Source organism: Phoxinus phoxinus (genome assembly GCF_949152265.1).
Source record: "Phoxinus phoxinus genome assembly, chromosome: 2".
In the NCBI taxonomy this organism is placed as follows: Eukaryota; Metazoa; Chordata; class Actinopteri; order Cypriniformes; family Leuciscidae; genus Phoxinus; species Phoxinus phoxinus.
In genome coordinates, this window is record NC_136877.1 from 32,922,885 (window position 1) to 32,936,573 (window position 13,689).

The 13,689-nt window shown below is 38.2% G+C and overlaps 1 protein-coding gene across 2 annotated transcripts in view; it reads left to right on the forward strand.

Moving 5' to 3' along the window:
- Window positions 1–4,817, forward strand: part of nfatc3a (nuclear factor of activated T cells 3a) — a 78,946-nt gene extending 74,129 nt beyond the window's left edge. For both annotated transcript variants that reach the window (XM_079587377.1, XM_079587378.1), the window contains exon 10: window positions 4,472–4,817. In XM_079587377.1, coding sequence (XP_079443503.1) covers window positions 4,472–4,551 — 80 coding nt within the window. In that variant the 3' untranslated portion in view covers window positions 4,552–4,817. The remainder of the gene's footprint in view (window positions 1–4,471) is intronic.
- The last annotated feature ends 8,872 nt before the right edge of the window (window positions 4,818–13,689 follow it).

Consider the following 13,689-nt stretch of genomic DNA (forward strand, 5'->3'; position numbering starts at 1 on the left):
TTTAGAGTTGTGTAGTTTACTGTACATTGTTGCCGAGGTCATAAGGGGTTGAGAAATAATAATACAAATAAAAAGAGCACCCTGTCATTGCCCATGTCTTAAACACAGTCTATATTTCACATTTCATGCTCTGTAATTTTGAAGCTACAGATCAGTTCATTTAAACATCTGACTTGTTTTTGTGTTTTTGTTTTTTCCTAAATGGAAATGGATGTTCTCTATCAGTTGCTCTGGTTGGTGAGGTCAGTCTTACCTAGTATAATACTTTACATCATAACACAACACGGTCACTGCTTTGAAAATAGAACAACAACAAAAAAAAAATATATATATATATCATCAGGATCCCACCTACAATGGAATTACATTTCATAGTTCCTGTTTTAGCAAATGGGTTCATTTTTTTTTTTACTTTTGCAATTTTGCAACTCTGTTAATTTCTAATTACAGTTTAAAATGTTAGTTTATTTGATTTGTTATTTTCAAGCAATATACATTTAAGTAAAATGCACAACATTTATAAAACTATCCCAGAATTGGTAAAAGGGTTGCAAATTTAGCTTCAATTAAGCTGTCACTCAGTAGGGCTAGCTTGTGTGGGACCAAATGTTTGTATTTCCCTCAAGTTAAAAAATTAAATAAAAAATAGTTTCATCCAGTAACCAGTTAGTCATTATTATTGTCAGGTTGCCCATTTGTGTTCATTCAGAAATGACAGCCCTTCTGAACGGTCAGCCAGTGCAGCGGCTAGTCCAGTGATTCACAGTCTTGGGGCAGCACCGTCAAACAATATCATTTACCCCAGCTCAGAGTTTTGCTGTCGGCGAGCTCTCAGACTCCGACCCTGTGTATTGTATGTTAATAAGGGATGGCCCCTTCCACTCATCCACAGAGGATCCCCTGTTTAAAGACTACGCTGAGACTCTAGCGTTATGCGAAAGAGATCTAGATGAATCATGCTTTCTTACATGTGGGGAAAGATGATGTTGAAACCTCTCATGTCAGTTGCTGCTATATTGCGATATATTGCACAGTAACTTCCCGTATTTCACTGAGTCAGATGCATCGCTAATATCGACAGAGCTCAGGTCACAGTTTAGACATTTACTCCCTCAATATGTTGTTGAGATTTGTACTTTGTGCTGTGTTATATTATTCACAGTAAGCAACTGCAATGGGATTTGGAACGACTTGTGAGTCCAGAGTTTTGGATGCCCTGTCCTGAGGTGACTTGCTTTCCAAACTGGTCCAAACGTTGAACAAAGAGAGCACGCATTGAACGGCAGCGTGTATGTGTGTGTTTGAATGAGAACATGAGAAACTACAGTGTGCTTTTGTGTCACACAAAATGGAAAAAGTGAGAAAAGAAAGCTTTTGATCTAGGAGGAGACAGGAAAATAACGTTTTAAAATAGGAAAGTCCTCTTCAAAGTAGAGTAAATACCGTGGCAGATGACATATTAGACTTCTCTGAAAAACGGTACCCTTAAAAATCTGCCAATACCACAGGCACACCACAGACGCTGATTAAATAGCTGTCTGGATTTATTGACTGACTGTGTACTGACATACATTTTTTTATTTGTTATTTTTCTCTTTACCAGATGTTCAAGTGTGCGTGTTTAATGCTCCATGGCAATAGCTAAATTAAACCATGTACCATTAGCTTTTTTCTTCAAATTTCAAATACATTTTTTTCTTAATTTTTTTTATTTTATTTCATTATTACTTTTAAAAGTATCTTCAAAAGTTAGTTGTTTATGGCACATTTAGTGGAATTTGCTCTATTATCATGAATTTATTTTGTTTAATATGTCTTAAACACCTTTGATGGAGAGGTGCAAATTATTGTATAAAGTGTGCAGAAGACACTGACATTCACTCAGCATGTTTCAATTGTATCGGTCTTCTACAATGTGTGTGAGTGTGTTGTGCAGTGCAGGTTTGTGCAGAGTGTGTGTGTAAGATTGTTAGATTGTTTGTGCGGCGTGAAAGGCAGACGGCACGTCGAGTGGCTTTTAAAGCAGAACTCACAATCAGCCCAGTGCAGGTCTGCATGTGTGAAGTGTGTTCATGCAAGAGGAAGAGCCGCCTACGCCAACAGGATGATCTGTGACAGCGGCTGGGCATTTGAAACACAACACACACACACACACACACACACACACACACACACACTCAGATATGCAACTTTCACACAAAACCATCACAAAATAATAACATCGACCACATGAGAAATTTACCAAAACAGCGCTAAACTTCGAACACACGAAACAACTGTGAACAGCGTAAACCTAATCAAAATGAATAAAAACACTAATAAAAGACTGCGAACAAAGCAACAAAAGATATCATCTTTAGTAAAAACAAATAACTACAATACTTATGCAAATGTGACCCGCTTAACCTGAACGATACTAATGTGACGGCGCTATAGTTAGTTCTCGTGACATTTAGATTTTTTTTTAAACACCAAAGAGCCGTGTGTAAGCAATCACAAACATCAGTAACGTTACATACTAAAGCACACTACACAACTGCTTTAATATTCACCCTACATAAGGACTATTATAGTAGATGCTCATTATTTTGATTTACCGAGCAGATCAGCACAGTCCCATATATGGTGTTCTGCCACTTTTTTGTAACACCCTCTGCCATATTTCACATTTAAACGCACATATTCTTTCATTTACCTTTAATGCTATTTTTAGCACCAAGCCCAGCTCTCTGACTTTTGATGTCTTTTTACCAAATGACTGTTTATGCCGTTATATACGTCTACTTAAGCTTGGCTCTAATCCTGTGTAGGCAATAGAGCGGCATATTTGTTCACTATGACTGAGCTCACCTTTTTTTAGTTCTGTTGGAAAATGTGTTGAAACACGGTCCATCCCATTCAGTCATGGTTTGTCTGGATAAGGAATGCAGGGATTATTAACTCGCTTGCAGAGACAGGCTCCCAAATGAATGATACCTGAGGCCCCTTAACAGTCAAACCTGTTCATCTGCTCCTCGGCTTTTCCCTCAGATTTGTCATCGCCTTTTATAGATGTGTTTTTTACTCTGAAGACAAGCTTGGAAATCTGGTGATTGAATGTTTTGGGGAGTGTGTCAAAACTCGCCATCTCTCCTAAGGAACAATCACTTTTTCCACAAAGTAATGAACCGTCTTTTCTCTCTCTCTCTCTCTCTCTCTCTCTCCTCTCTCTCTCTCCTCTCTCTCTCTCCTCTCTCTCTCTCTCTCTCTCTCTCTCTCTCTCTCTCTCTCTCTCTCTCTCTCTCTGTCTCTCTCTCTCTGTCTCTCTCTCTCTCTTTCCATATGGGATGAACTTTTGTATTATGATTGTCGATGACTGATTTTGTCATGGCAGCAATATCGTCGTGCTTGCTAAAACAAGACATGTTATTTGCTAAATGAAAAAATCCACTATCCAGTAGAGCATGTGGAGATATGGTCACATTTTCATTGCATTAATCAGAACCCTGCTGGGACAAACTGCTGCTTGCTTAACATCAGTCTCGCTGCCTGCTAAAGTAATTACCATACGTGCACCACTGTCTTCTGGGATGGAACATGTGTTTTAACAATGGATCAATTTTATACAGGCATTTCATAGTGCTCTAAAAGCCCAAGCCAACAGGCGAGAGGAAACGTAATCAAAGGCCATTAAACTCATAATGAACTGATGCAACTGCCTGCACTAAAGCCTAGTAGTAAAAGAAACGGAGGATGGTTTTATAGCCTGTGTTGTGGTCATCTTAATAAGACTGCTGCTGTCGGAACTTACATCCTCACGCACACAGACCCACATTCGCACACAACTGTTTTCCGAGTAGTCGCATACCAAAGTTCTTTTTTTTTTTATCTACCCCCCTTTTATTTGTCTTTTATTTCCATCAGCCCTCAAGGATGATGTCTATGCTCGACTTTACATAGCTCAACACTGCCCTTCAGTGGTTAGATGCAGAAATGTTTTTTAAAATCCTCAGCATGACATGAAAAAGCTCATACGGTTCAAAATATTTTTTTATTTTATTTTTAAAGAAATTGATGGTTCTATTCAGAAAGGACATGTTCTATTTCAAATAAGTTAATTTGAACTTTGTGATGAAAAAAATTCAGGATTTTTTGATAAACAGTTTACTAAAAAATATTAAGAAATGTTTCTTGAGCAGCACCAAATCAGCATATTAGAATGATTTATCATTTGACACTGAAGACTGGAGTAATGATGCTGAAAATTCAGCTTTGACATCACAGAAGTAAATTACATTAAAAGTTCAAATGAAAAGATAAAATTGTAACAATATTTTACAGCCATAGTGAGACTTCTTTCAAAAACGAAACAAAATAAAATTCTTACCAACCCCAAACTTTTGACCTCCTGTCATATCAGTCTTTGAAATATTGTCTTTTTCACTTTTGATTCCTCCTAAATGTAAATAATGTCTCTTTTTGTGTCTTTCAGTGAATGAGATCATAGGCAGAGACATGTCTCAGGCCCCAGGGGCTCATGGGGGCTCTCCATCTGCACACAGTCAGTCCTAGCCCCCAACACACCACGTCAGACTCGACACAGAGACTCTTCACAGGCTGGTCGGCGAGATTCCACCCAATAGGCTGAAAACCACCTTCCCCAGCGTGGATCCCGAAGCAATTTAAACAACAGTTATTACTTACTCTTGATTCATGAACACAGCTATATACTGTATGCAAAATCAGGTGTACTTTACACATGTGCAGACATGGTTGAGAGGGAGTAAACTTGGATTCTTTCTCTTGGAAATAAAACCAATAATTCAGGGCTCTCTGACAGCATGATGTATTATTATTTGCGGCTTGCAGATTCTCCCCTCAGATTGGCTAGCTATGTAGTCGAGCACCCTCATCCCTGACCGGAATATGCAGCAATTCTACAGTCACTTTAGTGGGATAGCCGAGGGCTGCTCGAACCGTGATAGATGCCCACGTTTCGCCTTCTTACCAGCGGAAACGCCGCCTTTTTCAGTACACATTCTCCCAGTGCTGCCCTCTAGTGGACGGGCCCTCAGGCGCTGCACTGAGTCTGTAGTAATAATATGCAACATTCCACATGTCTAGTGACCTTTCTGAGCTGTAGATAATGTTTAATGATTGGCCCCTTTCCTCTTCAGGTTGAACAAATGCCTTATATAGTAGCTGTGATCGTTAACAGGTTTTCTGCTGAGAATTTATATTAGTTTTTTCTTTCTTTTTTTGAATGAGGACATGGTTAAATCCAGAGTGTGTATTTTATACTTAGAAGTAGCTGAGCTTCATTTTGTGTTCTGGAGTGCTGTGAATTGTGGTAGTCCAATCTTACTTTCACAGTGCTGTGCTTTAAAAGTCAAAGGAATTGTTCTCAGACTCTAAAGATAAAACGTTTTGTACAGTTGCATGGGAAGATGAACTCATGACCATAGACCAAAAGGTCTGAAGAGAATTAAGTCCATATATATATATATATATATATATATATATATATATATATATATATATATATATATATATATATATATATATATATATATATATATATATATATAAAATGTGTGTGTGTATATGTTGACCATGCTGAGACTTGCTTTGTGCCTTCGATTAGAGAAATAATTATGCATAAACATGCTTTGGACAATGTAAAAAAAAAAACGTTTGCAGGTTTGATGACAGGGAATGACATTTGTTCTTGTATATATATATATTTTTTTTGGCCCATAAAAGGTTGCGTCCTGACAATCAACAAGTGAATTGTCTGTTACTATAGAGTGACTTGCAAGCTGCTCTCAGTTTGTGTCCCTTCTGTATTCTAGGACTTTTTATAACGGTTGAAAATCAAACCTATCAGCCCATCTTAGACAATTGTAGCGGTCACAATTTGCCCTCATGTGGACAAAAACAATGTAGGCAGGTTTCCTCTGTACTTCACTCTTTGGGTCAGACACAGACGACGGACACTGCCAGAGCAGACGCCGTTTGATGCCAACAAATCTATGAATTTGTATTGGTTTCTTGCCTTAAAATTTTAATTTGGAGATTACAGTTGTTTTTGCTATTTATTTATTTTTTATGAAAACTGGCACAAATCAATTAAGATTTTTTTTTTTATCTTTTTCAGTCTTTGTGAGACACACAGCTGTATCCATGACTGTTAATTTCGTTTGAAAGAGAAAAAAACTGCTATGCACTATAAACCTGCCTTCTGCCTATAAGAAAAAAAAGGAAAAAAGAAAACCTTGATGCCTCTAGATCCTGTAGAGATGCTTCTTCATAGAGTAGTATGCCAGACAGAGTTCTGTGTCAAGATGTGTCTGTTCATGCACAGAGCAAGCGTCTTAACGGTTTTGTGTGTATGCGCTTCTGTCTGTATCCAACGAATTGTAAATATTTGTTTTTGTATCGTTAAAAACCTTTGAATTGAAATGGTGTGCACACTGATACATAGGCTATGCAAGGATGGACAATATGATGGTGTGACATTTTCAAACATACAAATAGCAGGTACGTTTGTTACTCTTGCATCTATACTGTATGAAAGTATATATATTTTGTTGTATGTAAACCCTTACATATATTGACAGGTGTTTTTAATGCCACTTGACTATTTAATTTAAACTATATACATAGGAAAGCCTTAACTTGTGTTAAAATTCAATTTTAGAGAATGTGTGTCATATGGTTTGAGTTTGATTTAGGAATAGTGTTTTTTGAGCATCAAGACAGAAAAACAATCAAACAAACTGATGGGGAGTTCTGGGATGAAGCAGGGTCCCACGATTTGCACCTATTTTGACTCTTTAGAAACCAAAGATGGAACAATGTGTTCCCATTTTACATGCAGATGACAACGCAGACACCAGAAGTCTATTTTTGATACTTTGAAATGGATGTCATTCCTAAAGTTTGGGTAGCTTTGATGGTTTGTAAAATAAACGTACAGGTTCAGTTGATGTTTACGGAGCCTTGTATTGTTGTTTCATGTACATTTTGTATTTAATATTTTGTAATTTTTAAGACTGCAGTGCTTTTTGAAATTATTCAAAGGGAACACCGTGCGGCATAGGCTCTTCTGAGGTAGTGTATCAATAAAAATAATAAAAATGCCCAGATGCCTCTTATTGTGTCAATCTGTCAATGTGACCCGAATTCTGCATGCATCAAAAATTAAATTTCTATGGCCTGCACACTATAGTCTTTCATCAGGATTTTTTCACCACACTTTTATATGTCAGTGCTTAGACCACTAGGCTATGAGGGACAAGTGAAGAGGAAAAGTTTGTTGAATATTTGAACCTCACTGCTAAGAAAAATGAGAGGGGGGGGGAACAGAATCCGACGGCAAAAAACCAGCTGTCTGAATCCGTTCCCCCACCCTCATTTTGAGAGGTTTTGATGAAGTGGCTTAAAAAAAGGCTGATTCAATTTTTGTGTGGATGGAGCTTAACTGCCATCAGTTTAAAGAATATCTTTTGCCTTTTAATCATGATAGGACAGTATAAAAAAATAAAATAAAAACGATGACCCGGGACTTGAACTCCGGTCGTCAAAATTCAAAAAATGTTAAAAGTCAGCACTTAGACCACTAGGCTATAGGGGACATGTGGAAAGCAAAAGTTTATTGAGTATTTGAACCTCACTGCTAAGAAAAATGAGAGGGGGGGAACAGAATCCGACAGCAAAAAAACAGCTGTCGAAATCCGTTCCCCCACCCTCATTCTGAGAGGTTTTGATGAAGTGGCTTAAAAAAAGGCTGATTCATTTTTTTGTGGATGGAGCTTAACTGCCATCAGTTTAAAGAATATCTTTTGCCTTTTAACCATGATAGGAAAGTATGAAAAAAAAAAAAAAAAAAAAAAAAACGATGACCCGGGACCTGTCGCCAAAATCCCAAAAGTATGAAAAAAAAAAAAAAAAAAAACGATGACCCGGGACTTGAACTCTGGTCGTCAAAATCCCAAAAGCGTTAAATGTCAGTGCTCAGACCACTTGGCTATAGGGAACAACTGGAAAATAAATGTTTGTTGAGTATTTGAACCTCACTGCTAAGAAAATTTAGAGGGGGGGAACAGAATCCGACGGCAAAATAACAGCTGTCGAAATCCGTTCCCCCACCCTCATTCTGAGAGGTTTTGATGAAGTGGCTTAAAAAAAGGCTGATTCAATTTTTTGTGGATGGAGCTTAACTGCCATCAGTTTAAAGAATATCTTTTGCCTTTTAACCATGATAGGAAAGTATGAAAAAAAAAAAAAAAAAAAAAAAAACGATGACCCGGGACCTGTCGTCAAAATCCCAAAAGTATGAAAAAAAAAACCCAAAGACGATGACCCGGGACTTGAACTCTGGTCGTCAAAACCCCAAAAGTGTTAAATGTCAGTGCTTAGAACAGTGGGCTATAGGGGACAACTGGAAAACAAACGTTTGTTGAGTATTTGAACCTCACTGCTAAGAAAAATGAGAGGGGGGGGAACAGAATCCGACGGCAAAAAAACAGCTGTCGGAATCCGTTCCCCCACCCTCATTTTGAGAGGTTTTGATGAAGTGGCTTAAAAAAAGGCTTATTCAATTTTTTTGTGGATGGAGCTTAACTGCCATCAGTTTAAAGAATATCTTTTGCCTTTTAACCATGATAGGAAAGTATGGAAAAAAAAAAAAAAAAAAAAAACGATGACCCGGGACCTGTCGTCAAAATCCCAAAAGTATGAAAAAAAACCAAAAAAAAAAACGATGACCCGGGACTTGAACTCTGGTCGTCAAAATCCCAAAAGTGTTAAATGTCAGTGCTTAGACCACTAGGCTATAGGGGACAACTGAAACCAACGTTTGTTGAGTATTTGAACCTCACTGCTAAGAAAAATGAGAGGGGGGGGGAACAGAATCCGACGGCAAAAAAACAGCTGTCGGAATCCGTTCCCCCACCCTCATTCTGAGAGGTTTTGATGAAGTGGCTTAAAAAAAGGCTGATTCAATTTTTTTGTGGATGGAGCTTAACTGCCATCAGTTTAAAGAATATCTTTTGCCTTTTAACCATGATAGGAAAGTATGAAAAAAAAAAAAAAAACGATGACCCGGGACCTGTCCTCAAAATCCCAAAAGTATGAAAAAAAAAAAAAAAAAAAAACGATGACCCGTGACTTGAACTCTGGTCGTCAAAATCCCAAAAGTGTTAAATGTCAGTGCTTAGAACATTGGGCTATAGGGGACAACTGGAAAAAAAACGTTTGTTGAGTATTTGAACCTCACTGCCAAGAAAAATGAGAGGGGGGGGAACAGAATCCGACAGCAAAATAACAGCTGTCGGAATCCGTTCCCCCACCCTCATTTTGAGAGGTTTTGATGAAGTGGCTTAAAAAAAGGCTGATTAAATTTTTTTGTGGATGGAGCTTAACTGCCATCAGTTTAAAGAATATCTTTTGCCTTTTAACCATGATAGGAAAGTATGAAAAAAAAAAAAAAAAACGATGACCCGGGACCTGTCGTCAAAATCCCAAAAGTATGAAAAAAAAAAAAAAAAAAAAACGATGACCCGGGACTTGAACTCTGGTCGTCAAAATCCCAAAAGTGTTAAATGTCAGTGCTTAGACCACTAGGCTATAGGGGACAACTGGAAACAAACGTTTGTTGAGTATTTGAACCTCACTGCTAAGAAAAATGAGAGGGGGGGGGGAACAGAATCCGACGGCAAAAAAACAGCTGTCGGAATCCGTTCCCCCACCCTCATTCTGAGAGGTTTTGATGAAGTGGCTTAAAAAAAGGCTGATTCAATTTTTTTGTGGATGGAGCTTAACTGCCATCAGTTTAAAGAATATCTTTTGCCTTTTAACCATGATAGGAAAGTATGAAAAAAAAAAAAAAAACGATGACCCGGGACCTGTCGTCAAAATCCCAAAAGTATGAAAAAAAAAACAAAAAAAAACGATGACCCGGGACTTGAACTCTGGTCGTCAAAATCCCAAAAGTGTTAAATGTCAGTGCTTAGACCACTAGGCTATAGGAGACAACTGGAAAACAAACGTTTGTTGAGTATTTGAACCTCACTGCTAAGAAAAATGAGAGGGGGGGGGGGGGGGGGGGGGGGACAGAATCCGACGGCAAAAAAACAGCTGTCGGAATCCGTTCCCCCACCCTCATTCTGAGAGGTTTTGATGAAGTGGCTTAAAAAAAGGCTGATTCAATTTTTTTGTGGATGGAGCTTAACTGCCATCAGTTTAAAGAATATCTTTTGCCTTTTAACCATGATAGGAAAGTATGAAAAAAAAAAAAAAACGATGACCCGGGACCTGTCGTCAAAATCCCAAAAGTATGAAAAAAAAACAAAAAAAAACGATGACCCGGGACTTGAACTCTGGTCGTCAAAATCCCAAAAGTGTTAAATGTCAGTGCTTAGACCATTGGGCTATAGGGGCAACTGGAAAACAAACGTTTGTTGAGTATTTGAACCTCACTGCTAAGAAAAATGAGAGGGGGGGGGGAACAGAATCCGACGGCAAAAAAACAGCTGTCGGAATCCGTTCCCCCACCCTCATTTTGAGAGGTTTTGATGAAGTGGCTTAAAAAAAGGCTGATTCAATTTTTTTGTGGATGGAGCTTAACTGCCATCAGTTTAAAGAATATCTTTTGCCTTTTAACCATGATAGGAAAGTATGAAAAAAAAAAAAAAAACGATGACCCGGGACTTGAACTCTGGTCGTCAAAATCCCAAAAGTGTTAAATGTTAGTGCTTAGACCACTAGGCTATAGGGGACAACTGGTAAACAAACGTTTGTTGAGTATTTGAACCTCACTGCTAAGAAAAATGAGAGGGGGGGGAACAGAATCCGACGGCAAAAAAACAGCTGTCGGAATCCGTTCCCCCACCCTCATTTTGAGAGGTTTTGATGAAGTGGCTTAAAAAAAGGATGATTCAATTTTTTTTGTGGATGGAGCTTAACTGCCATCAGTTTAAAGAATATCTTTTGCCTTTTAACCATGATAGGAAAGTATGAAAAAAAAAAAAAAAAAAAAAAAACGATGACCCGGGACCTGTCGTCAAAATCCCAAAAGTATGAAAAAAAAAAAAAAAAAAACGATGACCCGGGACTTGAACTCTGGTCGTCAAAATCCCAAAAGGGTTAAATGTCAGTGATTAGACCACTAGGCTATAGGGGACAACTGGAAAACAAACGTTTGTTGAGTATTTGAACCTCACTGCTAAGAAAATTGAGAGGGGGGGGAACAGAATCCGACGGCAAAAAAACAGCTGTCGGAATCCGTTCCCCCACCCTCATTTTGAGAGGTTTTGATGAAGTGGCTTAAAAAAAGGATGATTCAATTTTTTTTGTGGATGGAGCTTAACTGCCATCAGTTTAAAGAATATATTTTGCCTTTTAACCATGATAGGAAAGTATGAAAAAAAAAAAAAAAAAAAAAAAAAAAACGATGACCCGGGACTTGAACTCTGGTCGTCAAAATCCCAAAAGGGTTAAATGTCAGTGCTTAGACCACTAGGCTATAGGGGACAACTGAAAACAAACGTTTGTTGAGTATTTGAACCTCACTGCTAAGAAAAATGAGAGGGGGGGGGGGGGGGGAACAGAATCCGACGGCAAAAAAACAGCTGTCGGAATCCGTTCCCCCACCCTCATTTTGAGAGGTTTTGATGAAGTGGCTTAAAAAAAGGCTGATTACATTTTTTTGTGGATGGAGCTTAACTGCCATCAGTTTAAAGAATATCTTTTGCCTTTTAACCATGATAGGAAAGTATGAAAAAAAAAAAAAAAACGATGACCCGGGGGGACCTGTCGTCAAAATCCCAAAAGTATGAAAAAAAAAAAAAAAAAAAACGATGACCCGGGACTTGAACTCTGGTCGTCAAAATCCCAAAAGGATTAAATGTCAGTGATTAGACCACTAGGCTATAGGGCACAACTGGAAAACAAACGTTTGTTTGCATGTCGTCAAAATCACAGCATGTCGTCAAAATCCCAAAAGTATGAAAAAAAAAAAAAAAAAAACGATGACCCGGGACTTGAACTCTGGTCGTCAAAATCCCAAAAGGGTTAAATGTCAGTGCTTAGACCACTAGGCTATAGGGGACAACTGAAAACAAACGTTTGTTGAGTATTTGAACCTCACTGCTAAGAAAAATGAGAGGGGGGGGGGGGGGGAACAGAATCCGACGGCAAAAAAACAGCTGTCGGAATCCGTTCCCCCACCCTCATTTTGAGAGGTTTTGATGAAGTGGCTTAAAAAAAGGCTGATTACATTTTTTTGTGGATGGAGCTTAACTGCCATCAGTTTAAAGAATATCTTTTGCCTTTTAACCATGATAGGAAAGTATGAAAAAAAAAAAAAAACGATGACCCGGGACCTGTCGTCAAAATCCCAAAAGTATGAAAAAAAAAAAAAAAAAAAACGATGACCCGGGACTTGAACTCTGGTCGTCAAAATCCCAAAAGGATTAAATGTCAGTGATTAGACCACTAGGCTATAGGGCACAACTGGAAAACAAACGTTTGTTGAGTATTTGAACCTCACTGCTAAGAAAATTGAGAGGGGGGGAACAGAATCCGACGGCAAAAAAACAGCTGTCGGAATCCGTTCCCCCACCCTCATTTTGAGAGGTTTTGATGAAGTGGCTTAAAAAAAGGATGATTCAATTTTTTTTGTGGATGGAGCTTAAATGCCATCAGTTTAAAGAATATATTTTGCCTTTTAACCATGATAGGAAAGTATGAAAAAAAAAAAAAAAAAAAAAAAAAAAAACGATGACCCGGGACCTGTCGTCAAAATCCCAAAAGTATGAAAAAAAAAAAAAAAAAAAACGATGACCCAGGACTTGAACTCTGGTCGTCAAAATCCCAAAAGGGTTAAATGTCAGTGCTTAGACCACTAGGCTATAGGGGACAACTGAAAACAAACGTTTGTTGAGTATTTGAACCTCACTGCTAAGAAAAATGAGAGGGGGGGGAACAGAATCCGACGGCAAAAAAACAGCTGTCGGAATCCGTTCCCCCACCCTCATTTTGAGAGGTTTTGATGAAGTGGCTTAAAAAAAGGCTGATTCAATTTTTTTGTGGATGGAGCTTAACTGCCATCAGTTTAAAGAATATATTTTGCCTTTTAACCATGATAGGAAAGTATGAAAAAAAAAAAAAAAAAAAAAAAACGATGACCCGGGACCTGTCGTCAAAATCCCAAAAGTATGAAAAAAAAAAAAAAAAAAAAAAACTATGACCCGGGACTTGAACTCTGGTCGTCAAAATCCCAAAAGTGTTAAATTTCAGTGCTTAGACCACTAGGCTATAGGAGACAACTGGAAAACAAACGTTTGTTGAGTATTTGAACCTCACTGCTAAGAAAAATGAGAGGGGGGGGGGGGAACAGAATCCGACGGCAAAAAAACAGCTGTCGGAATCCGTTCCCCCACCCTCATTCTGAGAGGTTTTGATGAAGTGGCTTAAAAAAAGGCTGATTCAATTTTTTTGTGGATGGAGCTTAACTGCCATCAGTTTAAAGAATATCTTTTGCCTTTTAACCATGATAGGAAAGTATGAAAAAAAAAAAAAAACGATGACCCGGGACCTGTCGTCAAAATCCCAAAAGTATGAAAAAAAAAAAAAAAAAAACGATGACCCGGGACTTGAACTCTGGTCGTCAAAATCCCAAAAGTGTTAAATGTCAGTGCTTAGACC